This window comes from Xenopus tropicalis, chromosome 2, assembly GCF_000004195.4.
Source record: "Xenopus tropicalis strain Nigerian chromosome 2, UCB_Xtro_10.0, whole genome shotgun sequence".
NCBI lineage: Eukaryota > Metazoa > Chordata > Amphibia > Anura > Pipidae > Xenopus > Xenopus tropicalis.
The window spans coordinates 31,527,374-31,552,710 of NC_030678.2; the positions used below are offsets into that span (position 1 = coordinate 31,527,374).

Sequence of the window (25,337 nt, forward strand, 5' to 3'; positions counted from 1 at the left end):
GAACTCTGGCAGCTCTGTGTTCAAGAGTCCATATGAAGCAGAGACATCAATACAGCAATATAGCAACAAAGGAAGGCTGACTGCTGACATTTATGCACTCCTTAATATCTCCTTTGGCCTCGTGTAGCAGAAGGCCTCCTCCAACTTACCTACCTAATAACAGCATGTGACAGCATCAGTGGTTGCTACTGTATGTGTGTTTATGTCTTTGTCCCTGCATGCTTTAGTGAGCTTGATACTCTGCTGTCCCTAATGATGGCTTCTATATGGAGCCCCACATTTTACATTTGCCTTCAGCCTCAGCTTTTGTTGAGACTGCACTGACCTAAACCTGACAAAGTGCTCATAAATGAACTATGATCACATGTACAGACCTTTGATTCTGAGGTTTATATCCCCTTTAAGTAAATCTGTATTAGCTTTGTGGTGCCTTTGTGCTCATGACAAACCTCAAATCAAGTATGGTTTTACAGATTTGTGTGTCGGTCTGTGTCACTCAGGGACATCTGGGCAACATATTTATTAATGCGCTAAACTCTGTTAATAAGGGCAGGATCTGTACGATGGGTTGCACATGTGTTGCTGTCTGGCAAGAGAAGAATGAGTATTTAAATTCACTTTTTTCCCTGTACAAGAGAATGGTTTACATTATGGGTCATTTTCTTATGTCACAGCACTTACAGATTTTACAGATTTATCCCCATTTAACTTATAGCACCAAAAGCAAACATTGACCTTACAGATGTTATCGGGCTTCTAGAAATAAGAAACCATATGCAGATATAGGATCCCATTACCTGAAAGTTATGGAATACAGGAAGGCCATATCACACACAACCCATTTCCTATTCCTACTGTACACTTCCCAGTTACTGGTGTGTGCAGCACAGTTAGACCCTCTTGAGGTGGTGTAGTAAGCCGAAGATGCAACATGCCACTACTTAGTAGCAATAAGAAAAAAACATCCGGTTCCAGTTAGAAGTTCTATGAATAGGCAGTGATTGCTCAAAATCTGCATTGAACTGTAACCCAGTAATCATAGGAAAGGCCATCTGTAGATGTCAACAACACTTTATATAGACTGGGAACAATATACAGGTAGAGGATCTATAATCCCTGGACCTGGGGTTTTCCGGATAGGGGCACTTTCTGTAATTTGCATCTCCATACTTTAAAGGAATACTGTCATGGGAAAACATTTTAAATGTAATTTTAAAATTTGACACGGGGCTAGCCATATTCTTCATTTCCCAGGGTGCCACAGCAATGTCACCCCCATACCTGTATTTCCTATTATAAAATATAAGGACATCAGAAGGTATCAATGAGTTCATAAACTTCAAAGTAACTTCTAATATATTGATCTTAATGAAGGGGGTGCAATATGTATTATAAAACACAAGTTTCAATGAGTCATGTGGCACAAGTAACTTAACTATAGCATCATACAGAAAAATATGATTCCATAGTTATTCTCAGATCTTATTATATAACGTAGGATGAAACAGTGAGGAAGGGGTAGGGGTTATTATGAGTTCTTACAAACTAGAGCATATACCAAGGTTCATTTACCCAGGTCTCCAGGTGAAATTATTTGTTTGTTTGTTTATAAAGCTGCTGTTACACTGACTTTGCTAACTTTCCCAATAGAACTAATGATCCCTGGGTACTAGAAGGAAACAAAAAATTGGTCCCATTTCAATGTATAACCCTAGGTGCAACACATGTTAGTGGATTATATATTAGTAAGCTAAATAACATTTACTTACAAATCGATACAGCAGAGGGTTGCAAGGCCCACCATAATGCCAAATTGCCTGCCTTTAACTGAATACCTGCAACCTCTTGTAAAAATATAATGGTATTCAGACTCATTGCTGGGGTTATTATTTTTTTTTCTCTCATTACATCACTGTTTATCTCATTATACACTAAATACACATACTGGATGGCTACAGCTCTTTAACTTCATGTCACACATTATCTCTGAATCTCTGACTTCTAAATGTTTATTCTGCAACCTCTATACAGGAACACACGCTGATTGATGATTATGCCATACAGGCAAAAGGACCTGCTGAACAGTAATCTCACTACACTACAGCTTATAGGGAATGAAAACGCCTTCTGAAAGTTTCTTGTGGTTACTGTACATAGATCAATGGAACACAAATAGAATGTGAGATCCCTGTTAAGAAAAAAAAAGTAAAGCATTGCATAATTTGCTGGCGCTATATAAATAAATGGTCATGATGATGGCGGTGGCTGGAGATATTTTTGTTTGGGAAGGCTAATAGAAGGCTTTTCATTGGAAACTAATGATAGATACATATACAGTATAGAAATATATCTCTACAGCTACATTTAGAGACCCATTAATCAATTTTGAAATTCAAGTTCAATAAATTTAAACTTGAGACATGTTTTCCCTCGATTCCTCCTTTTTCATATTTTTGAAAAAAACGTGCTTTGGAAAAACTCAAGATATCGTTCTTTGCCGTAATATAGAATTTTAATACATTTACTTAGTGGTTCAAAGAGAACCAGAATGGTTATTATTATTATTATTATTATTATTAACATGTATTTATAAAGTTTATACATTGGACATACAGAATGACATACAAAGCTACCAATAGCCGATGCAAGAGATGAAGAGGGCCCTGCCCAAAAGTGCTTCCAATCTATAAGGAGAGAGACATAAGGTGTGGTAATTGGACATACGCTGCCTATGGTAGGAACTCTCAGAGTGAGACTTGGACACTTGGAAAATAGGAAAGTGAGCTTTCCCCAAACCTAAGCATATCTGACAGGGCAATGCAATTTCAAGCATAGGATTGAATAAACACTTTTAAAATATTGTATAATATTGTGTATAAAATTGTGTCCTCGCGAACTGACATGCTTTTTTTTTTACTAAATGGTAGAAGAACTTAACAAAAAAAATAGGATTATCAATACTGCTGAGATTCAAATCAGTGATGCATTCATTTGGATCACTGCCCCCAAGCAGGATTAGAAGCTAGACAAGTAATCTGTTAACCCATAAATATGAGCACTCTGCATTCAACAGCTATCCATAGTCAGGGGTTCCTAACAGAAGCAGCTGCCCAGTGCCCTGCGCCCAGATTTACTCCTCTGTATAAATAGTTCAACACTGGTGCTATAGAAAGAAATAAGGGAAATCAAAAATCCAAATGTCTGTGAGATGTGTTCCTTTGGCTCTGATGGGGTTTTATGTTGTTTATTGAAGCTCTGATAGGGTCATGTTCACGGTATGCAATCCATAGACAAGCAGCCAGACTATACACACTCAAGCCGAACTGGCAGACACAATCACATAACAAAAATGTACCAAAGTAAAATTAGCACTATGTTGCCCAGATTCATGCTATTACCTTTTTAGGGAATGAAATGTTTCATTAATCATGTAAGTAGTGTTCTCAGTTGATGATAATCTGGGATATTTCTGGAGCATGAACAGGCCTATAGTGGAATGCTACATGGGAGGGCAGGTCAGTAATACATGGAGTTATTAAGTGTTACACTTAATGGTTTCATGACAAATGAGATATACATTCATTAATCCTCCTGCTTCAAACCCTTATGTCTGCTCTATAATAGGGATGCAAGGAATCTATAATTCCTGGCTTTAACTGAATACCAAATCCTCCAGGCCAATGCTGTCCAACTAATTACATGTAGTGGGCCAATTATATCTTGGAGGGCCGGATTAGATTAAAATAATGACATTATATAGTGAAGTCTGTGAAGCTTCTGAGCAGACTGTGGGCCATAAACATCATTTGGAGGGCCAATCAGTGCTATATTTGGTCACCTGTGTGAAAGCTAATATCTGATTGGCTGCTATGGGTTACAAGACCTGCTGCAAACTTTGCAACCTTTATTACACTAGCCCACTGGTTACTACTGATTATGTTTAGAAGAGTTTATTACTTGGCTATCAAAGTTTTCAGGTGCAGTTCTCACTGAGACCCAGACACCCTTATGGGCAACTGTGTCTGAAAGTTAACATAATAAGCAATAATCAAAAAATAATAAACTTATTAAAAATGGGCAACGTATAGACCCCTTACAGATTTAACAATTTTTACCCCCCAGTTATGTTTGCCACCTTTTTTGGAAAACAAAATACCGTCTTTTGTATATTCTTGCCTTTGTTTTACTAACATTTTGTATATTTTTGCATTTCTTTTATAAGAGGCAGCATTTTTACCGATTAGGCTGGTTAAAAACCACCCAGGTAGCAACCATACCTCACTTCTGTTGCTAGGTCCTGTAGCAGTGATTGGTGAGCAGAAGGCATGCACACTGGGCCAGGACCACGGGTTTGCCTACACTATATATTCCCAAGGCCAAGTGTAACCTGTGAAGAATTCAGTGTTGGCCTGGCTGGCTTGGCCTGTCTCTGGCTGAGGGCACAGCAAGTAGCAGCTACTTGTTGAGGCTACAAAATAGACAATACTGATAGTTGTCTCTACGTGTGTTTTAGCAGAGACAATTCTCAGTACTGTATTTGGCATGGTATTTTCTGGCATTTTGTAGCCGTAACAAGTAGCTGTTTAGGGAATTTTGCTTTTATGATATAGACAAAAAACACAAAGTTCTGTTTACAATAAAATGCATTGGGGCTTATTTACCAAGGGGCAAACAGACTGGCAAAGAAGAACTCCACTGCTATTTTCCTTTGAACAAGATTTTTAGAGCTCTTTGCTGGTAAACTGCAGTACAATATTTGTTCTCCTGTTGCCAAATATGCCCCATTATACACCCTTTCATTTAGCAGCTGTTTTATTTTCCCTGAGTTTATCTACAAGGATTGGCACCACAATGAATATCAGTCAGGCATGTCCTCCTGAGCAAACACTGCGGCCATTGAAAATCATGGAAACATCATGTTTTATAGAACAACTTACTGTTCAACACATTTACATTTACACATAATGCATTGCATTTCTCTGCATGACATGTAAGAATATTTTATAATATATTTCAGCACCTGGCTCTATTCAGTGATATGCCTTCCTTCATCTGACATTGCTGACTTGCTTGTAAAGGCAATATCACCATGTAAACCCAAAGAGATTATTTGTGTGTGCAACAACTTACCCAGCTCACATGCACCTCTGCAATACTGCTAATTAGGCCATGCAATTATAAATATAAGCACAGGCCATGGCAGTTATATGTGTTTATATATGTGTTTCATTACCTTTAGCTATAGATGCTGTAGACCAGAGGTTCTCAACTTGTGGGTCGGAATCCCTTTGGTCGCCTAAGACCATCGGAAAACACATATTTCCGATGGTCTTAGGAATAATTTTATGGTTGGGGGTCACCACAACATGAGGAACTGTATTAAAGGGTCGCGGCATTAGGAAGTTTGAGAACCACTGCTGTAGACAGACATTCTTAGACAATTTGCAGCTATTCTTCCCATTTTGAGGTTTCTGAATGATTTAATATTTTATTCTGCAGCTCTTTTTTTGGAGAGTTGGTATATAGTGCCTATGGTGCTGCTTACCCTACCAACCAGGCAATGCTTTCAGCAAATATACAAAGTCTGCTTAATGAATATCTTTTACCAGGGCCGCTTAAAGGTACCAGTGGGCAAAGATCTCACTGGTGGGCTCCCAGCCCTACCCCAAAATATTTGTAAATGGACTACCCTCAAGCAAGAGCACTTGAATGTCTTAACACAGGATATAGTTAGTGAAGTAGATAACCCATAATCCCACATATCAACATTTTATTTAAAATACAACTCTAAGGAACATTTGTAAAGTAAATAATTATATTTAGCTTTAGCTATGGGATGCTTTAGTCAAAAGTAATAGCAGTTAAAAGGTTAGATGGTAGGCCATGGGCAATTGTCCCTTTTGCCCATTTATTAAAATGGCCCTGCCTTTAACAAGTGGTGCAACTAAAGAGGAAAAAGAATTTCTGGTCGCGGGGGACCGGGTCTGCTTTCTCTTTAGGGAAGCCTGGGTGACCACAATTCAAATCCACCCGGCTATGCCCAGAACCCCGAAGTTATGTCACTGGGTCTTAGACTGGCAAATCAAAGCATCCAGTCAAAGCTGGGACAATCTTTTCACCTTGAAATTAACTTTTAGTATGACATAGTCATTGATATTTTGAGGCAATTTGCAATTTGTTTTTTTTGCGTGTGTGTGTTTTTCAGTTATTTAGCTTTTTGTTCAGCAGCTTTCCAGTTTTGTATCTGGTTGCTAGGGTCTTATTTACTCTAGCAACCAAGCCGTGGTTTGAACAAGAGACTGGAATATAAATAGGAGTGGGACTAAATAGAAGGATAAGGAATAAAAAGTAACAATAATTAAATCGTAGCATTACAGAGCAATAGTTTATTTGCTACCGGGGTCCATGAGCCACATTTGCAAGCTGGAAAGAGGAAGCAGAGCAAATAAATAAGGGAAATAATTTAAAAAAAGAACTATACAGAATAAATGATGCAGATCAATTGCAAAGTTACTAGGAATAAGCTGTTCTATAACATACTAAAATTAAATTAAGGTGAACCACCCCTTTAGTAGTTCAGGCAAAATGTCTGTTATACTAAAGCAAACTTTACCCGAAATAAATATATCTTGTTGTATACTGAACAACCCATCTATATATATATAGATAGATAGATAGATAGATAGATAGATATATAGATAGATAGATAGATAGATAGATAGATAGATAGATAGGAGAGAATCATAGTCTACCGCAAATGCAATGAGAGAAGGGAGAATGGGGAGGTTTTCTTCATTGAATCAATATATATTCATGGAAAGAGAAGTCAATAGAGTTCCTCTGCTGTAGGGAAATGATAGTATCAGTGATGTCTGGCTTCTACTCTGTTTCCTGCCTGGCGTCCTGGAAGCATAGAGATAAAGACCCGCAATCACACAGCACCCCCAGCTTCACTCATACAGACCCTCTGTGTCTGGTTTATGGCAATGGCATGCATGGGAATTAGCAGCGGCTACTTGTAGGTGCCTAGAAAATTATTTTTACCCTGTATTAATATATTAGCCCCAAAAACCATTAGATCAATATCTATCCAGCTACAAGTGGTGGCAGCTGCTCATTCTATTTTTTTCAGCCAGGCCCAGATAAGAAAGATGTTCCTGTGGCACCTCAGGGCCACATAATGTCTCTTAAAGTTCCATGCAGCACCAGCTGTGACACTCACAGGGGACCAATTGAAGCAGGAATGACTGGTCATTGGGCCCTATGCTTACGCCTAGTTATATAATGAAACTTGCGTAGTTTACTTATGCAAAACCTAACATCACTTCCATATCAAACAATGACAACACAGAGCAGGGGCAGGAAAGAGTGTAGGGTTTTAACTTGGTGCAAATTCCACTGACCTCTAATTAGCACATTAAACAATGGAAGTCTCTATATGAACTGCTTATTATAGAGTAACATCAGCTGTATTGCACAGGCAAGGGGCATGGACAAAATTTTGGTACTGTGCACTTGTGTTCATGGGGAGCCCATATAAATAACTTGGACGGGTCCTCAAATTTTTTGATGGTGGCCCTTATATGTGGACTTGGAGCTGTATTTACCTGGCCACGTGTTTAGTGATGTATGAAAATGGCACTAAATTTATCTTCTCATGTGTCCTTGGGTATTATACATGAAACTGGCACTATATTTATTCTGCAAGGTGTTCTGGGGTGTAATTTACATGAAGTTTAAACTGTATTTATCCTCCAGTGCCGTATTATATGTGGAAGTGGCCCTAGGATAATATGAGGTAATGTAAATTATGTCTTAATTATCGTCCCCGAACACAAAAATGACACCATTGCTCATGAAGGACATCAGTTACATGGGAGTCTGACTTGACTATAATTCTTGGCAAGGCAACCAGTGCCCATGAGCCTTCAGACAGAGCCAGTTACATCAGGTTTAGCCATACTGGGCATGCTAGGCCTTAGTAAAAGCTCAGCCAGCCACTGGTTCTTTGTGGGATATATTTTATATTGTAATTGTCTGCTTGGAAAAGTTCTGGCCCCTTACTAATGTAGCACCTGTGCCAAATGGAACAAACAGAATGCATGCCTCCCAACTGTTCTGGTTTCTGCAGGACAGCCTCGATTTTAATTTTGGAACCCACAATCCGGGCCCTTAGTTTAAATGTCCCAATTTGCCAACTTTTTTACAGGAGTTTCAGCTTGGAAAAGGGAGGCAGAGAGAGATAAAAAGCATGGGAGCACTGGGAAACACAAGTTTGTGGTATTCTGCTTGTGCAAGTGAAGGTAATGTTTTCAATCTCTCCATTTGTGCAGTGATCCTACTGGCATGTGTAGGTTTTTTTTATGGTTTTTCCTGTTACTTTAGGGTTGTGACACTCAGGGAGATTAGTTGCCACATGACAAATCTTCCTTGTCACAGGCATCTGATCTCCCTGAAATGCCATCCCACCAGCTAGAAAGTAAATTGCCGCATATGCCATCCCACCTACTATTTACATTCTAGCCGGTGGGATGGCATTGCATGGAGATTAGTCGCCTGCGAAAAAGAAGATTTGTCACGCGGCAACTAATTTCCCTGTGTGTCACAGCCCTTATGGTCATGGTATTTAAGAGGTGTGGCTAAAAGGCAGCCATGGCCAAAAATTCACCACTGCCAGGGTGGTGAATTTATTTCTAGTTATTAAATGCTGGAATGTATGAGAACAAGAAAGGACTGGCAGTAGGCAAGGCACTTGTCATGGTTCCATGTTAGAAACCTCAGACCAAGAAAATGGCCTGCCCTGTACCTGAAACACATTTTAACTCTGTGTTGCAGCCATCTGATTCGGTTCTTACTGGTTTGACAACCTTGCAAAATTTTGGAACAACTTTGACATTTTCTGCTCTAGGAATGAACCCTGAACATTCCGGTTCATGAATCAGTGTTACTGGTATGTTGACAACTCAGTATGGAATTTTTATTGTCACTGCAGTGTTGTCATGTTGAAAAATTAACTATTATTGCAGCCCAAGCCGATGTAACTTGCCACTAGGGCAATGATGCAGTTGTCCAAGAATTTAGGCATTCCCGGCAAAAACCGGAGTGCAGGAAATAGATCTGATATAAATTCACTCGCACTTAGGGACATGTTTATAAAATATCTGATGCCAAAAGTAGTGTAAAAGAAATGGCATATTTCTAAAGCTCTGTTGTTATCCCTATGCACAAATTAACATGTGATCATAGAAATAAGCCATTACAAAGTTAATTGGTGTGTATTTTTTCCACACTGGACAGATGCCAAAAATTACACAATCATTTTACATGACTCAACCCACTGAAGTCAATGGGACAAATACAGGCACCAAAGAGGTGGGGTAAAAAAGTATAAGGTTCCAGCACTTATACATGGCTTATACATGGCTCAAGCCAAAGCCTCTTAATGGAAGAATTTTACAATCACCTACACATAATAAAATATGATTTTACATGGCATCCCCTGGCAAAATCACAAAGGCAATTGGGCCAATACAGAAGCTTACCTGTTCATAGCCTTCTATGGTAATGACTCTGACCCTGCTGCTTTACCTGTGGGTCAGGCAGTTATGGCCTGATTATCTGTCAGTGAGCATTTCTAAGTGGCAATGGCTTAACTGACCCACTGGCAGAGTCACATATATTACCATGGAAGTCTGTAAAGAGGTAAATTTGAGTATTTTGCTGACTACCTACCAAGCTGTATATTGCGCATGTGGCAAAAGCCTTGAATCCTCCCCATGAGCCATAGCCCCAAGAGTATTGCTGTTTAACCCTCAGCACTAGAGGTGATGGAACACACTGAAATTTAAAGCACACCATTAGTGAATAACAAAAATACACGGTTCTGCAGGACAGGTATGTTGTCTACCTCTCTAGTGAAAAAAAGGATTCACTAGATTTATGGATTTTACCAAAAATGTCCTATATATAGCAGTATATATCAGTATATACTATATATGTATATACAGTATATATATATATATACCAAATCAAACACAACCAGCACCAAGGGTCTTGTGGTTCAAACAAATATTAGTGTATTATAATTGCATGTACAACCGATGTTTCGGTCTCTTTTGGGACCTTTTTCAAGGTACAATTACATACAACAACTGTGTTTAAATAGCCTCCTCCTATGAATCCAGGGAGTACCAGTGACATCATATGCACATTAACCCCTAGTGACCATTAACCCCCGATATCATGTAAGTAAAAAAAAAGTGCATTAGTTTTCCACATTAAATACATTGCATTTAAGTATCACACCATAATCCAACGTGCAACAATGTTAAAAATATCTCCACTACTGTGGACAGTTTGAAAGTGCAACATTGTAAAAAAATCCTCCATCTCTGTGAGTGATCTAAAGTGCAATCTTGTTAAAACATTATAAAATATATACAGAGAATAAAATACAGTGCTGCAACTACCATACAACAGACCCCGTGACTAAGGGGGTCCTGGTTTAGACTTTGGTGCCACCTCATACTGGCCTGTGCCTTAATCCACTTCCTAACTGGTCCTGTTTGCCAAAAAATAGTTCACACGTGCCCACGTGTTGGAAGGTGTGTTGCTAGTGAGTGCAGTTCATTTGAGATGGTGGGAGCCCAAAATTCTTTTGGCTGGGGGTCCCGGGTGAGAAACTTTAAACTGGTAACAAAATAAGAAATAAAATAAGATATATAGGGGCAAAACTTGAAGCTTGTGATCAATTGTTAAAAATCTGGGACTAGGGTACCATCTTTCTGGCCAAATACCCATACCCTCTTGTATTATGCAGAATAATACACAGCGAATTGGCAATAGTGGCACCACTGTATGTGATACAAGAAAACCAACATATCTGTGCCTGCTATGGAAGTGCCATATACAAGAATGTCTGGCAATTAATTGCAAGTGGAATCATACAGCCCTCCCATAGCCAGGGTCGGACTGGGACACCGGGAAAAATATTGGTGGGCCCCGGCGGGCCAGACCCGACCCTTGTGGAGCTCCCCCTGCCTGACCGCTCCTGCCCCGACGCTATGGGGAGGCTATGAGCGCGGGCCATATGGGCAGGCTATGGCCGCGGGCCCCGGTGGGCCCTTCACCCCCCAGTCCGACCCTGCCCATAGCTACTATGTTTTGTCTATTCTGATTTCTTCCAGGTGGATGATAATACAGAGAAGACCTGTGGTAAATGATACCTTAGAGCAGTGCTGTCCAACTTCTACGGTGCCGAGGGCCGGAAATTCTCTAGCATACATGGTGGAGGGCCGCTAATAGAAGCCAGTTTTGACCACTCCCCTTTTTGAAACCACACCCACTTCAAACCACACCTATTTTATCACAATGGTGGTAGCACAGCAAAATCCCAAATGCTTGGTCCTTACTGTGGGGATATCAACCATCATTCATATGTGAAAGAATTATGTCATATTAAGATATACCCTTAAATTACATATGCCTCCTCCTCCCCTGTGGATAGCAGAGCAACCCCCAGTACATAATTACACACCTTTGGGACCATTTAATGGCTATTTCCAACTGCTAACAAACTCCCACAACAAAACCCTGCCAGGTTCACCTCCCACAAGCAGCATAGGGCAAGCAGAGTATGGCACACACAGGCAGCACTCTGCCTGTCCTATGCTGTCTGTATGTGCCATACTCTGCCTGTCCTACCCTGCCTGTGTGTGCCATACTCTGCCTGCCCTACCCTGCCTGTGTGTGCCATACTCTGCCTTCCCTATGCTGCCTCTGTGTGCCATACTCTGCCTGCCCTACCCTTCCTGTGTGTGCCATACCCTCCCTGACCTATGCTGCCTGTGTGTCCCATACTCTACCTGCCCTATGCTGGCTGTATGTGCCATACTCTGCCTACAGTACCTATGTCTGAGGTGTGAAGAAGTGAACAATGGGAGTGATTACAGCCTGAGCCTGAGGTGTGAACACTGCAGGGGGTGAACAATGCAGGTATTAAAAGGTGTGAAAAACACAGGGGATTACATTTTTAAACAATACAGAGGGATTACAGCCTGAATCTGAGGTGAGAACCATGCAGGGGGCCAGTTAATCTCAGTACTGATACCATTTAATGCTTACTCAAAGGTAAACCATCAAAGCAGCCAGACAGGTGGGGGGCCACACAGAGGGGGGTCGCCAGTTGGACAGCACTGCCTTAGAGAAACCTTAGGCCAGGTACCCTGGGAGCCAATCGAAGCTTTGGCAAAGCTAGAACTGCAAGCTAAGCTGATACAACCTTTAAAATCCATGGGGATGGAACAACAGCAAAATGCAAACATATTAATATATTTATTTATTTCTACAAGGCAAATACAAAATAAATTAAAAGACATTTGAATCAGCAGCTGCTCTGGCCTGAGATTCCCTCTCCGTATGACAATCCTGTTTATAAGAGTCATTACTGGACAGTTTTTGTGCCACACCAACCCTGACCATGGAAAACTTTGAAATTAATCAGAAAAAAATGTAGTAATAACAATAATTATAAAGATAAGTGCTCTGTCCTCATTCACCAAATGCCATTGCTCACATTCAATTCCCCAATATTCTTTGCAAACTGCTGTTCAGTTACAGCTGGGTATCCCAAACATAATGTGAGCGCTGAGCTGTGTGCACATGATCATCTGATTGGATAAGACATATTTTACCCAATTTGGTAGAACAGGAAGGGAATGTTATCACACTTGGCTTCACATATATCTTTATTAATGTTCCTTGAAGCACCTGAGTAAAAGGTTTTGTCTTCCCTCCTTCCTGCTCTCTGAAGTTTAATTCTGCTACTTTCAAATTTAGGCTGATGCCACACGTGGCATTTTTACCCTGCATATTTTCTAATTCTCTCGGCGGTTGAAAAACGCACGATATCATCATCCATAGAAATAACTTGAAAAGACTTGAAGCAAACCACACAAAGCGTAAATACGCTAGAAAACGCCTTACCATGGATTTTTCAAGCGTTTGCCAAAATACGCCAGTATTTGCACAGCAAGCTATTCCTATGTATACACAAAGGCAGCTGCCAGACCTGGCGGAAATACGCTGCGTTTTTTACTATTTTGCACTATTAGCACCATGGACAGGGGCTGTGTGGCTTGTGCAGCGTTTTTAGGCTGAGAAAATATGCAGTGTAAAAACGCCACGTGTGGCATCAGCCTTAGGGATTGCACAAACAAAGCGGTTTACGGTAAGAACCCACAGAGCGAGTTACTTGCCCACAATAGTTCTCTGCTATAGCGGGCGAATAACCGCTCTGAAAAAGCTTTCCACCAGTGACAATAGAAGTTGCCGGAGGAAAGCCCTTTGTATCGCTTTGGTAATCCGAAGTCACACAAAGTTTCCTCCTGCAGGCAACTTTGCACGACTTTGAAAACCAAAGGGCTTTCCTCCGGCAACTTCTATTGTCACCGGTGGAAAGCTTTTTCAGAGCGGTTACTTGCCCGCCCGCTATAGCAGAGAACTATCGCTGGCGATAAACTTGCTCCATGGGTTCTTAACCTTACATAATTAAGATTCAGGGGCTGTGAGTCACTGGGCCCTATGGAGCTCCATTAGCATAACAACACTTAAACACATAAACGAAAGCTGGATATGGATATAAGACATGGGTTACATCACAGTTAGTAGGGTTGCCACCAGTCTCTGGTTTGAGAAATAGGTGGGGGCGTAACATGGGGTGGGAAATGGGTGGAGTGCGTAAGGAAATGGGTGGAGTATAGGCGGGACTGTACTTATAAGAATTAATCCTTTAGCAGGGAGGGATTTGTTGGTTATTACAAATTTAGTGGCAATTATAGTGCAAAGTTTTGGAACCACAGTTCTATATAAGGAAAGCTGATTTTTTTGTGATTGTATAAATAAGCTCAGGCAGCACCGTCACACACCCTGTACCGAACCTGATTTCTTTATCTTTTTGTAATTTGTACGGTTCATATAAAATGTCAGACTAAAGATTGTAGTGTACAGTACCATAATTCTGTTTAATGACCTTATTCACGAGTAACAAACGGGCCAAACATTAATATCACATCTAAACACAAACGTGCCATAAATGAGCTCTGAATTTAATTTCCTGGGGCTTTACCCTTTAATACACACATTCCACTGTGCTGCCATCCCACTGATATTTATTTGACATTCGCCTCGGCTCCTGAAAAGCAACAATGATATCCTTGTATTTTTAATACCACATTTACCTCAAATATCACTAGCATTGTGTCTCTGATTAAAGGGGAAGCATCAGCAGGGAATATGCAGAGTGTGAAACACTTTCTAAACGTCATATAAAGTACATTTCATTACAATACGGAAGCTTTCTTTATGCTGGTAATATATACACACAGATATAATATATATTATATAATAATAAGTGGCCTATCCTACTATATAAAAGATCAACACATTTCTGTGAGCCCCTCAGTCCCCAGTCAGCAGGGTTTATTAATAAACACAAACAAAAGCATAATGGGCTAAAATTGAGAGCTGTATTGTGGCTAAAAAACATGCAAATACTTATATATAAATAAGGCCCAGCAGGTTCTGACTTTAAAATGGGCCCTGGCATTACAAGTACGCAGAGGCCTAAACAGCCCTCCCAACAATCAAATAAACAGTGACTGCCTATGGCATCTTACAGCAGCCCCTCTGGCATTTGCCAGAATCCACAGGTTGCCAGATGGAGGTGTATTAGCCAACCAGATTCATCATAGGTTTGTTAACTGTGGTTCTATGATTGTTTTTGAAATATAAGATACAGATTATGTTGTATAACAGTGTTAGTTATCATTAATACACAGCAGGGATGTCCCACCTGCAGCCCTACAGCATTCTTAAACTGCAATTCCCAACCTTTAGCTGTTGTAGGGATGCTGGGAGTTGTAGTCTAATGCGAGGGTCCTTCATCCTTCATGTTCCCTGCTAACATCATCTTGTTGGAACAGTAGCTGTACTTTTGGAATGGGACAAACTGGATTCCAAGTCAGTATAACTAGTAAGACAGCATTGTTAGAGGGAACTGTGAAGCAGCTTGACATAGGGGCAGATTTGTTCCTCCTGACTAGTAACGATTGTTATCTCTGGGGAAAGAATGATCGTTTAGACTCCCAGCCTTATGTAACATGCAATAGATTTTATCCATTCCTAAAGTCACCCCATAGACCTGCATTGCACAACTGCTTCTTTACAGATAGCTTCTCTGATAAAGTTGTGTACAGCCATGCAACCTTTCTGCCCATCTGAAACAACAGAATTCAGCGGCTGAGAACCTGCCCAAAGCTTCCGATGAAAGAACATTTCCATTCAGGAAAAATATGGATCAATGAGATTGGAACTGCTGGGAAAATGCCAGGAAAGATTTAGGAATCATAAATTTGACCTTTGATAAATTCCACATGATATAGTCATAGGTCCCATTTGGCACTGGGAATGAGGCGTATATAGAGATGATCTGAGAATGTAACAGAATCTTCTATGATATAATGCAAGCACATTTACTAACAGGGTGCAGATCTGGCCCAGAGCAGCCAATTTGATCAGCCTTATGTAATCAGAAAAATGTTGTTTGATTGGTTGCTATAGATAAATGAACCAGAGTAAATTGCCAGTATCCCCTGACAGCTTTCAAATAATGCATATGCAATATATAATTATTGATATATTAACAATATATATTTACTATTCTCCAGACAGAAGAAGGGGCACAATATCACATCCCTTAGTGCTAAAGGACAGAGCACTTATGCCCAGGGGAATGGCTACACCTAAGTGCCACCTCCCTCCAACCCATCATGAATATAAATCAGCAGAAAGCAGGCAGCACTGCATTCATCTAGCAGCAAGTCACTGTGCGCCAAAATACGTTTACCACTTTACAGTTGATAAACTTGGGCAGGAGACGTCTCATCTTCTTCCAATATGGCTTGACTGTATGTGTCGATATGCAAGAGCGTGTCCTCACCCCTCACATATCTGGCATCTGTCTGAAACCCAATTTGGTTGGCAACTTATACCAATGCAAAAGTGCTTTGTATTTTACAGAAGGCATCTTGCGATCCAGCAATACAACAGGGGAATTTGTCTGGAAAATTTTGCCCAACTGCCTCTTCAATTTTAATATTTAGGCACATGGGCGTCCGCAGAAAATTTTCCAAGGGGGGGCAAGTAAGCTAGTATCATCCTGCAACAGATAAATATATATATATATTTTTTTTTTTTGCAGGATGATACTAGGGGAGGCTAAATATGGCCCATACACAGACTGACCTACAGCTAATGTGACACTTAGTGGATTCGCTGCTGACGTAAAAAGTTAACCTCCCAACTACCTCTTGCCGTTCCCACTGACTTCCAGGGATACTGCGCAAAAGTGCGGGTGGGGGTGCTTTTTTTTTTTACCCTAAAATGTTTAGTATTAGTAGTAAAAGTATTCATACGCGCACTTCTGTTAGGGGATCTGCAAACATTTGTGTTTGGGATCAGTTAGCTTCAAGGGGTAGTTCGCATTCGAATTCACTTTTATTTTTAATGGTTTTTCAGTTATTTAGCTTTTTGTTCAGCAGCTCTCCATTTGGTATTTCAGCAGCTATCTGGTTGCTAGGGTCTTATTTACCCTAGCAACCAGGTAGTGATTTAAACAAGAGATGGGAATATGAATAGTTAAGGGGCCTACTTGGAAAAATAAGTAATACAAAATTATAATAATAATAAAATTGTAGCCTCACAGAGCACTATTTTTTGGCCCCCATTTGAAATCTGTATAGAGGCAGAAGAGAAAGGCAAATTATTCAAAAAAATTAATTAGGAAGACCAATTGCAAAGTTGCTAGGAATAGGCCATTTTATAACATACTAAAGGTTAACTTAAAAGTGAACCACCCCTTTAGATGTGTTTATGTTAGTTTTATAGCAAGAAAGGCAGTGGGTACTGACTCCCCATTATATACAGTGAGACGCAGTCCGTATTTACAAACCCAGCACATTATATACAGTGAGGAGCAGTCCGTATTTACAAACCCAGCACATTATATACAGTGAGACGCAGTCCGTATTTACAAACCCAGCACATTATATACAGTGAGGAGCAGTGGGTACAGATGGCAGATATTCAGGCCCTGGCACTATAACACTGGCACTGATACACAACATTGGCCCCACTGTAACTTACTATAAATGAACAAAACAATGACAAAAAAAAAAAAAAATAGTAAGTGCAAAAAACAACAACACATATATAAACACACAATGAGCTTTTTCAGAGGGAAAGAGTTAACTTACCCTCCATGTGTTAGGGTAGGGGATAGATTATAAATTATTATAGATGTCAGGTCAGGCAAAAAACAATTTAATGTCAGCTAGTGATTCTTTAGAACTGTATAGTGCCTGGGTATAGTACCTGGGTATAGTACCTGGGTATAGTGCCTGGGTATAGTACCTGGGTATAGTACCTGGTTATAGTGCCTGGGTATAGTGCCTGGGTATAGTGCCTGGGTATAGTGCCTGTGTATAGTACCTGGGTATAGTGCCTGTGTATAGTGCCTGGGTATAGTACCTGGGTATAGTGCCTGTGTATAGTACCTGGGTATAGTACCTGTGTATAGTGCCTGGGTATAGTGCCTGGGTATAGTGCCTGGGTATAGTGCCTGGGTATAGTGCCTGGGTATAGTGCCTGTGTATAGTACCTGTGTATAGTGCCTGTGTATAGTACCTGGGTATAGTGCCTGTGTATAGTGCCTGTGTATAGTACCTGTGTATAGTGCCTGGGTATAGTACCTGGGTATAGTACCTGGGTATAGTACCTGTGTATAGTGCCTGTGTATAGTACCTGGGTATAGTACCTGGGTATAGTACCTGTGTATAGTACCTGTGTATAGTACCTGTGTATAGTGCCTGGGTATAGTACCTGGGTATAGTGCCTGGGTATAGTGCCTGTGTATAGTACCTGTGTATAGTGCCTGGGTATAGTGCCTGTGTATAGTGCCTGGGTATAGTGCCTGGGTATAGTGCCTGTGTATAGTGCCTGTGTATAGTGCCTGTGTATAGTGCCTGGGTATAGTGCCTGTGTATAGTGCCTGGGTATAGTACCTGGGTATAGTGCCTGTGTATAGTGCCTGGGTATAGTGCCTGGGTATAGTACCTGGGTATAGTACCTGTGTATAGTGCCTGGGTATAGTACCTGGGTATAGTACCTGGGTATAGTACCTGTGTATAGTGCCTGGGTATAGTGCCTGGGTATAGTGCCTGGGTATAGTGCCTGGGTATAGTGCCTGGGTATAGTACCTGGGTATAGTGCCTGTGTATAGTACCTGTGTATAGTGCCTGTGTATAGTACCTGGGTATAGTACCTGGGTATAGTGCCTGTGTATAGTACCTGTGTATAGTACCTGTGTATAGTGCCTGGGTATAGTACCTGGGTATAGTACCTGGGTATAGTACCTGTGTATAGTACCTGGGTATAGTACCTGGGTATAGTACCTGGGTATAGTACCTGTGTATAGTACCTGGGTATAGTGCCTGGGTATAGTACCTGGGTATAGTGCCTGGGTATAGTGCCTGTGTATAGTACCTGTGTATAGTGCCTGGGTATAGTGCCTGGGTATAGTACCTGGGTATAGTGCCTGTGTATAGTGCCTGTGTATAGTGCCTGTGTATAGTACCTGGGTATAGTACCTGTGTATAGTGCCTGTGTATAGTACCTGTGTATAGTGCCTGTGTATAGTACCTGGGTATAGTACCTGGGTATAGTACCTGGGTATAGTGCCTGTGTATAGTACCTGGGTATAGTACCTGTGTATAGTGCCTGGGTATAGTGCCTGTGTATAGTACCTGGGTATAGTACCTGGGTATAGTACCTGGGTATAGTACCTGGGTATAGTGCCTGTGTATAGTGCCTGTGTATAGTACCTGGGTATAGTACCTGTGTATAGTGCCTGTGTATAGTGCCTGGGTATAGTGCCTGTGTATAGTACCTGGGTATAGTGCCTGGGTATAGTACCTGGGTATAGTGCCTGGGTATAGTGCTTCGGTATAGTACCTGGGTATAGTGCCTGGGTATAGTGCCTGGGTATAGTGCCTGGGTATAGTACCTGTGGGATGAAAACTGCAGCAAAAGTTGAGAGTTGGTTCTTAGGTAAAGTTACAGGGGCAGATTCTTCTTTTCAGTCTTTATTTCTGTTTCCAGTTTGCAAAATCTCCCGATCTCTGTGCGCATGTGTGCTCTGATTGGTCAATTTTACTGTCTGTCAAGGAAGCTGTGCTCTGATTGGAGAATCCACAAGAAGAAAGATCCAATCGGAGCACAGCAAAAACGGGCTTGAGGGGACTGCAGAAACGGAGTAAGGTTTTTGTTTTTTTTGCTACTTTTCCAGGGGGGGGCAAGTGCCCCCTCTTGCCCCCTTCTGTGGACACCCATGCCTGTGTATAGTGCCTGTGTATAGTACCTGGGTATAGTACCTGGGTATAGTACCTGGGTATAGTGCCTGTGTATAGTACCTGGGTATAGTACCTGTGTATAGTGCCTGGGTATAGTACCTGTGTATAGTGCCTGTGTATAGTGCCTGGGTATAGTGCCTGTGTATAGTGCCTGGGTATAGTGCCTGGGTATAGTACCTGCGTATAGTGCCTCGGTATAGTACCTGGGTATAGTGCCTGGGTATAGTGCCTGGGTATAGTACCTGTGGGATGAAAACTGCAGCAAAAGTTGAGAGTTGGTTCTTAGGTAAAGTTACAGGGGCAGATTCTTCTTTTCAGTCTTTATTTCTGTTTCCAGTTTGCAAAATCTCCCGATCTCTGTGCGCATGTGTGCTCTGATTGGTCAATTTTACTGTCTGTCAAGGAAGCTGTGCTCTGATTGGAGAATCCACAAGAAGAAAGATCCAATCGGAGCACAGCAAAAACGGGCTTGAGGGGACTGCAGAAACGGAGTAAGGTTTTTGTTTTTTTTGCTACTTTTCCAGGGGGGGGCAAGTGCCCCCTCTTGCCCCCTTCTGTGGACGCCCATGTTTAGGCAGCGAGGGATTCCCAGCTGTGATGTGCAGGTTGGCATGAAACCCATGGGACCTGTGGATCAAGTGAATCTGTGCAAACTAATTTCCCCCAGAGGTGAGCTTGCCCATGCGTGGGGTGGGGGCAGTTTTACTCCTGCCATGAGGCAAGGTGACCCCAACTGAATGCTGGAAAGAGGCAGAAGAAGAAGGCAAAACATTAAAAGATTACAAAAATTATAAAGACTAAAACATGAGGACCAAATGAAAACTTGCCCATTCTATGAATAAAAGTAGGTGACCTACCCCTTTAATTACAAAAGATAATGTTGTAGCTTTCAGGTACTTTACACAGGGAGTTGTACTGACGTGGGAGATGAACAACCAATGCCCTATTTATAACATCCTAATACAATATAATCTCTCATATGACAGAAAATGTACATTCCTAATAAACATCAGAATGCAGAGATCTGCCGCTTAGTAGGCATCAACAACCTGTCTAGAAATCCCTCTGTGCTCTTAATGTACGTCATGCAGAAATGATTTGTTCAAAGCAATTAGCTGGCTTAATCACAGGATACAAGGGAAGCCCAGAATGTGGGAGTGCCGGCCTCTGACACACGGCATTAACCTGATATCCAAATCACTGAGGTGTCACTATGGGCATTCTGCTGCATTGCAGGTGTGTCAGAACTACAATTCCTAGTATCTCCTTATCAGCTCCGCTAGTTGATGCCACTTCAGCTTCAAAAACTGACCCATAGTCAGGTCTGGGTTCATATTGGTCCTGGCATTTTAAGTACACAGAGGCACACGGCGAGCCCCCACCAGCCCTGGGTATGGCATCTCACAACAGCCCCTCTGGCATTTGCCAGGATCCACAGATTGCCAGCCCGAGCCTGTAAATAGTCCTAAATCTCAGCTCAAAACACCTCCTAACCCACTTATCAGCCACCATATATTATTATAAAGAAATAATGAGAGATACCTTAGTAAAACAATGCCTATAGAGCTGTGGTACCTTGTCCCTCTCATTTTTACAGTCTGATACAAGGGAACATATTTCTACATAGTTAAAATCTATATACTCAGGAATCATGCTAAAAGGTATTTTGTGCTGCCCTCTCCTGGTTATTCACAGGGCTAATAGCAAAAAGTGCAGGGCATTTTCATGGTCATTTTACACCTGCCATGGGTGACTTATTTAAAAACTGAATGTTCCGAATGATCCATAATTCAGTGTACAAAGGATATTAACTCTCTCTTATCAGTAAATGTCTTATATGACAAATACATTCTTACAACCTGCTCTGTGGAAGCAATGCAAATACTGGGAAACCAGCTCACTGTAACATACTCATGCCTTTAGCACTAATAATCTGGGCAAAGGCTACAAGTCCGTGTTATGACGGCAAACATTCACTGTTCCTATATATATGCTAAGGGCGACAGATAAGTCTTTATCTCAGCTCCAAATACAGTTTTGCAGCAACTGGTTACAGCAAGTTTATCTAAATATAACTTGGTATTATATAACTGAAAGGTGCCAGCAGCTAAACTGTAACTCTCAATATGCAGCTAAAGGCCTGGTATATATACTTTTGAGATACCAATGGGCTATGAGATGCTGTTGATTTGTCAAATCTGGCTGACACAATAATTCCAGATGTGGGTAAAGAAGAAAGCTACAAAGAATGTCTACATTGGGGCTGATTCCCGGCCTGCATTTTCCACAAGCGAGTGGACCTTCTCCTGATATCCACACCTACGGGTGGGCGCTATCAGGCTAATTTGGTCATTTGGCTCCAAGGCCAAACGATTAAATTAGAACAGGGGGTGCTGTCGGTATCCGATGGAAAAATCAAACCTGCCTCATACGGGGACCGATAAGCTGCCAAATTGGTTTAAGGGACCGATATCGGAAGCTAAAACTGGCCCATGTACTGCCACCTTTAGGATGGCTACAGCCAATTTTCTGCCAGCTGAAAGACACTGTGGAAAAACTGCCCCATGTACCATTAGCCATTTGCTTGCATAGTGGATATATAGATATATACACACAGTATGCACTTGTAAATAATGGTACATTTACTTCAATGAACAATAACTCCAGATACCTAATACATTATACAATAAGGGCAGAAGTATTGGCACCCAAAATATATTAAATACAGTGACAAACAGTGGAAACGTTTTCCCTAAATACATTACATACAGTGGGTGGCAATGATTTCTGAAACCCCAGACCCCCTTACCCTTCCAAAAAGCTGGTATCCTGAAGATGGGCTTTTACTGGCAATCTGTGGATTCTGTTAAATGCCAGAGGGGCTGCTGTAAGTTGCTATAGATAGTCACTATTTATTGGGATGGTAGAGGGCTGTATGGGCCACTGTGCATTTTAAATGCCAGGGCCTTTTTCAAATCCCAGTACGGACCTGCCTGGAGAAGATTTCAGCACTGTAGAAATGAAAACAAAATTAGAAATTGTTTGCATTGCTAACTGTTCTCCCATGCCCCTAGTGGTAGACATAAGAATAGCACCCACAAAGGAGAGCCTGTTTTATGCAATTGTGTATTATGTATTGTGCTTTTTTTGTTTTGTTTTTTTGTACATTGAGTAGGAGAAACAAAAGCTTTTGCTAACTATGAGACCTTCAATTAAAAATTCCATTCACAAAGCAAACATATCTAATCATAAATAATAAATGTGCATTATATTGTAATAATTTCCAGATGGACAGTATTGTGTGCTTATATGCAGTGGGATAGTGCTTGGCATCCCTTTGTCCATAAATATATTTGGAGACTATTTAAATGTACCCTTTTATCCGAGTAGCATATCCTCTACAAATCATCTGGCTAATTTACACATCATACATCAGAGCATTCATTTAAATGAACAAAAGGTGTGACAATGACCTGTTCAAAAAAGTGACATGGCGGGTGGGGACATGGTAAGCCAAATGTCTAAAGTTTTGCCCATCTGTATTTCACCTGCAATTCCATACAAGGAGAAAAAGCAACACTTTTCTAGTTGACCAGTAGGCGGCAGCCTTGCAACTACAATGCTCAAATGTTACAGCTTGGCCTGTGTTATCTGCAAATCCAACTAGTGGCAGTAATAAATAACAGATGAACTTGACTAGGGTTAAAATTCCTGTAAAGTCCCAGATATTCAAATGAGAAAGACGGTAGCACAGAGATAGTGGTTCTACCCTCCAGAGAAAAAATCATTCCCTATAACCTCTCACTGTTTTATGCAAACAGCATCTTCCTGTGCTGTACTACATTAAGTAGATTGTATACCACAAACTATTGATTTTCTCTCACAGGACACACACTCCTTTTAATGATAAAGGTGAATAATAGAAAGCCATTTAATGCTGTATATGCTCCATTCCTCCCCAGGTCAACTATAAGGCCAGAGTCTCTCTGTGTTCTTCCTCTATCCACATACTTCCATCACACATACAAACAGTCTCCCACCTATTATAACAAACCGAAAACCCCCAGTCCACGGTAAAGGAGAAATATGCAGTACTGACGAAGGGACAGTCAGACTTTTTTATTCTGTAAGGAGAACTCACCATTTACAGTATGTCTTACAAAGCAGAATTCATGATTATCAAGTGATAGTCTTCTATCAGAACAATATTTAGGCTAATTGCTTAGGTTTTGGCATCAGGGAGATCCCCTCGATTAAGAAAATATCAATATAGCACAGAAGCTGTTTCTCTATCTGTTTTCTAAATGAATCAATATCAGGGAAATAAAAAAAAATCAACATATATTTCAAAAAATATGTTACAACAAAGAGCAATTAGATATCTGTTTCTTCTGCATGGTGCCCTTGTGAAGAATCAAACCACGTTCTCTTAGTATAAAGTATGACAAATTACTCATGTAGATCCTTACCAGTGGCGCTGCGGTACTTGCTCTCAGTAAGCTCTGATATGGCTCCTGTAGTGATGGTCTTCTTCATTCGGGATGTAGTAGAAGTGCTGCTGCCCCCAGGCTTGGTGAGCATGTCATCGCTGCTTGCTCTCTTCAGCTGTCAGATACAGATAGGAACAAGTTAAATATATGGCCACAGTCTCTACTCCAACTAGGATCTACCCATCTGAGCTACCTGCATTTCCCAAAGCTTCAGGATGCCGTCTTGAGAGTCAGTAACCCACAGCTTTCAGAACCCTAATCTGCTTCAAAATTCCCTTTTCCTCTGCTCATATTATTCCCGTGATTTGATAAATTCTATGCATTGTTTTTAGTCAATAATAATAGTAGTAATAGCGTTTTTTTAGATTTGTTACATATTCTCTATAGATCAAAAGCTCTCTCTTTTTCATATCTGCTTTGTAATATTAATAAGTCCTATTTCCAACACAGATAAAAACATAAGTAAAAGCAGCCACACACGTGCAGATTTTAGCTGTGATTCAGCTCCTTTAGTCCAAATTGGCAGCTTATCTGCCAGTGTATGGGGGCAAATGGCGTATTTATATGATGCCAGGCCCCCTGCAAAAAACAAATCTTCGGAGGGGCTGAAGGCACCACAACACCCACCCACCTGGTCACATCCCCCTTTCCCTGCTTACTCGCTCACAGGTAAGAGAGTGGCTGGGGGGGAGGGATGTCTCTAGAGCTTTAGAGGATGCAGACCCCCTGGTCTAGCCCCCCCCCCCACCAAGGTCTGCTTCCCTTATATTTAGGCCACTGTATGGTGCAATACAACTGGCCTAGCCGACCAATATCTTACCGATATTTGACCTGACATTGATCAGCTTTAAAATGTGGTCTGATTGCCTGTAATGAATAGGGCTCTGGGGCCCAATGATCGGTTCAGTTTATTATCGCCCACCTCAATGTAGGCATATTGGGGAAAGATCCACCAAAGGTGTAGACATTCCAATGTATGGCCAGCTTTATTTTTTTTAAAAAAGTGTTTTTGCCGTTCAATGAAAAGCCACAGAAGCAACTTCTCCTGTTTTTCATCAATTGAGAAAGTTTGATTTTTTTCAGAATATTCTGTCCATACTGTATGAGTTGTTCCATTCACTGTGAGGGATCCCTGATGGCAAGATGTCAGTCTGACTGAGTGTGTACGAAGAGCTTTTCTGGAATCAGATTCTGGTTGTTAGAGCACAAAACAAAGAATAATGTCTTTCATCTGAAAGATTCTGAAAAATGTCTGACTCTCCTGTCTGTCTCCAGGGATTATATAACCTTTTCCTTTCCTACTCCTTCCTTTCCACACTTAATAAATCTTATGAACACTGACAAAGTTGTGTTAATGTTTCTTTTCCACGGGGAGAGTAAT

The 25,337-nt window shown here is 41.0% G+C and overlaps 1 protein-coding gene across 3 annotated transcripts in view; it reads right to left on the bottom strand.

Moving 5' to 3' along the window:
• The window catches only part of specc1 (sperm antigen with calponin homology and coiled-coil domains 1), a 187,214-nt gene that overhangs the window by 147,491 nt on the left and 14,386 nt on the right, over nucleotides 1-25,337 (bottom strand). For all 3 annotated transcript variants that reach the window (XM_018091444.2, XM_018091446.2, XM_018091445.2), the window contains exon 3: nucleotides 23,936-24,071. In XM_018091444.2, the coding sequence (XP_017946933.1) occupies nucleotides 23,936-24,071 (136 nt within the window). The remainder of the gene's footprint in view (nucleotides 1-23,935; nucleotides 24,072-25,337) is intronic.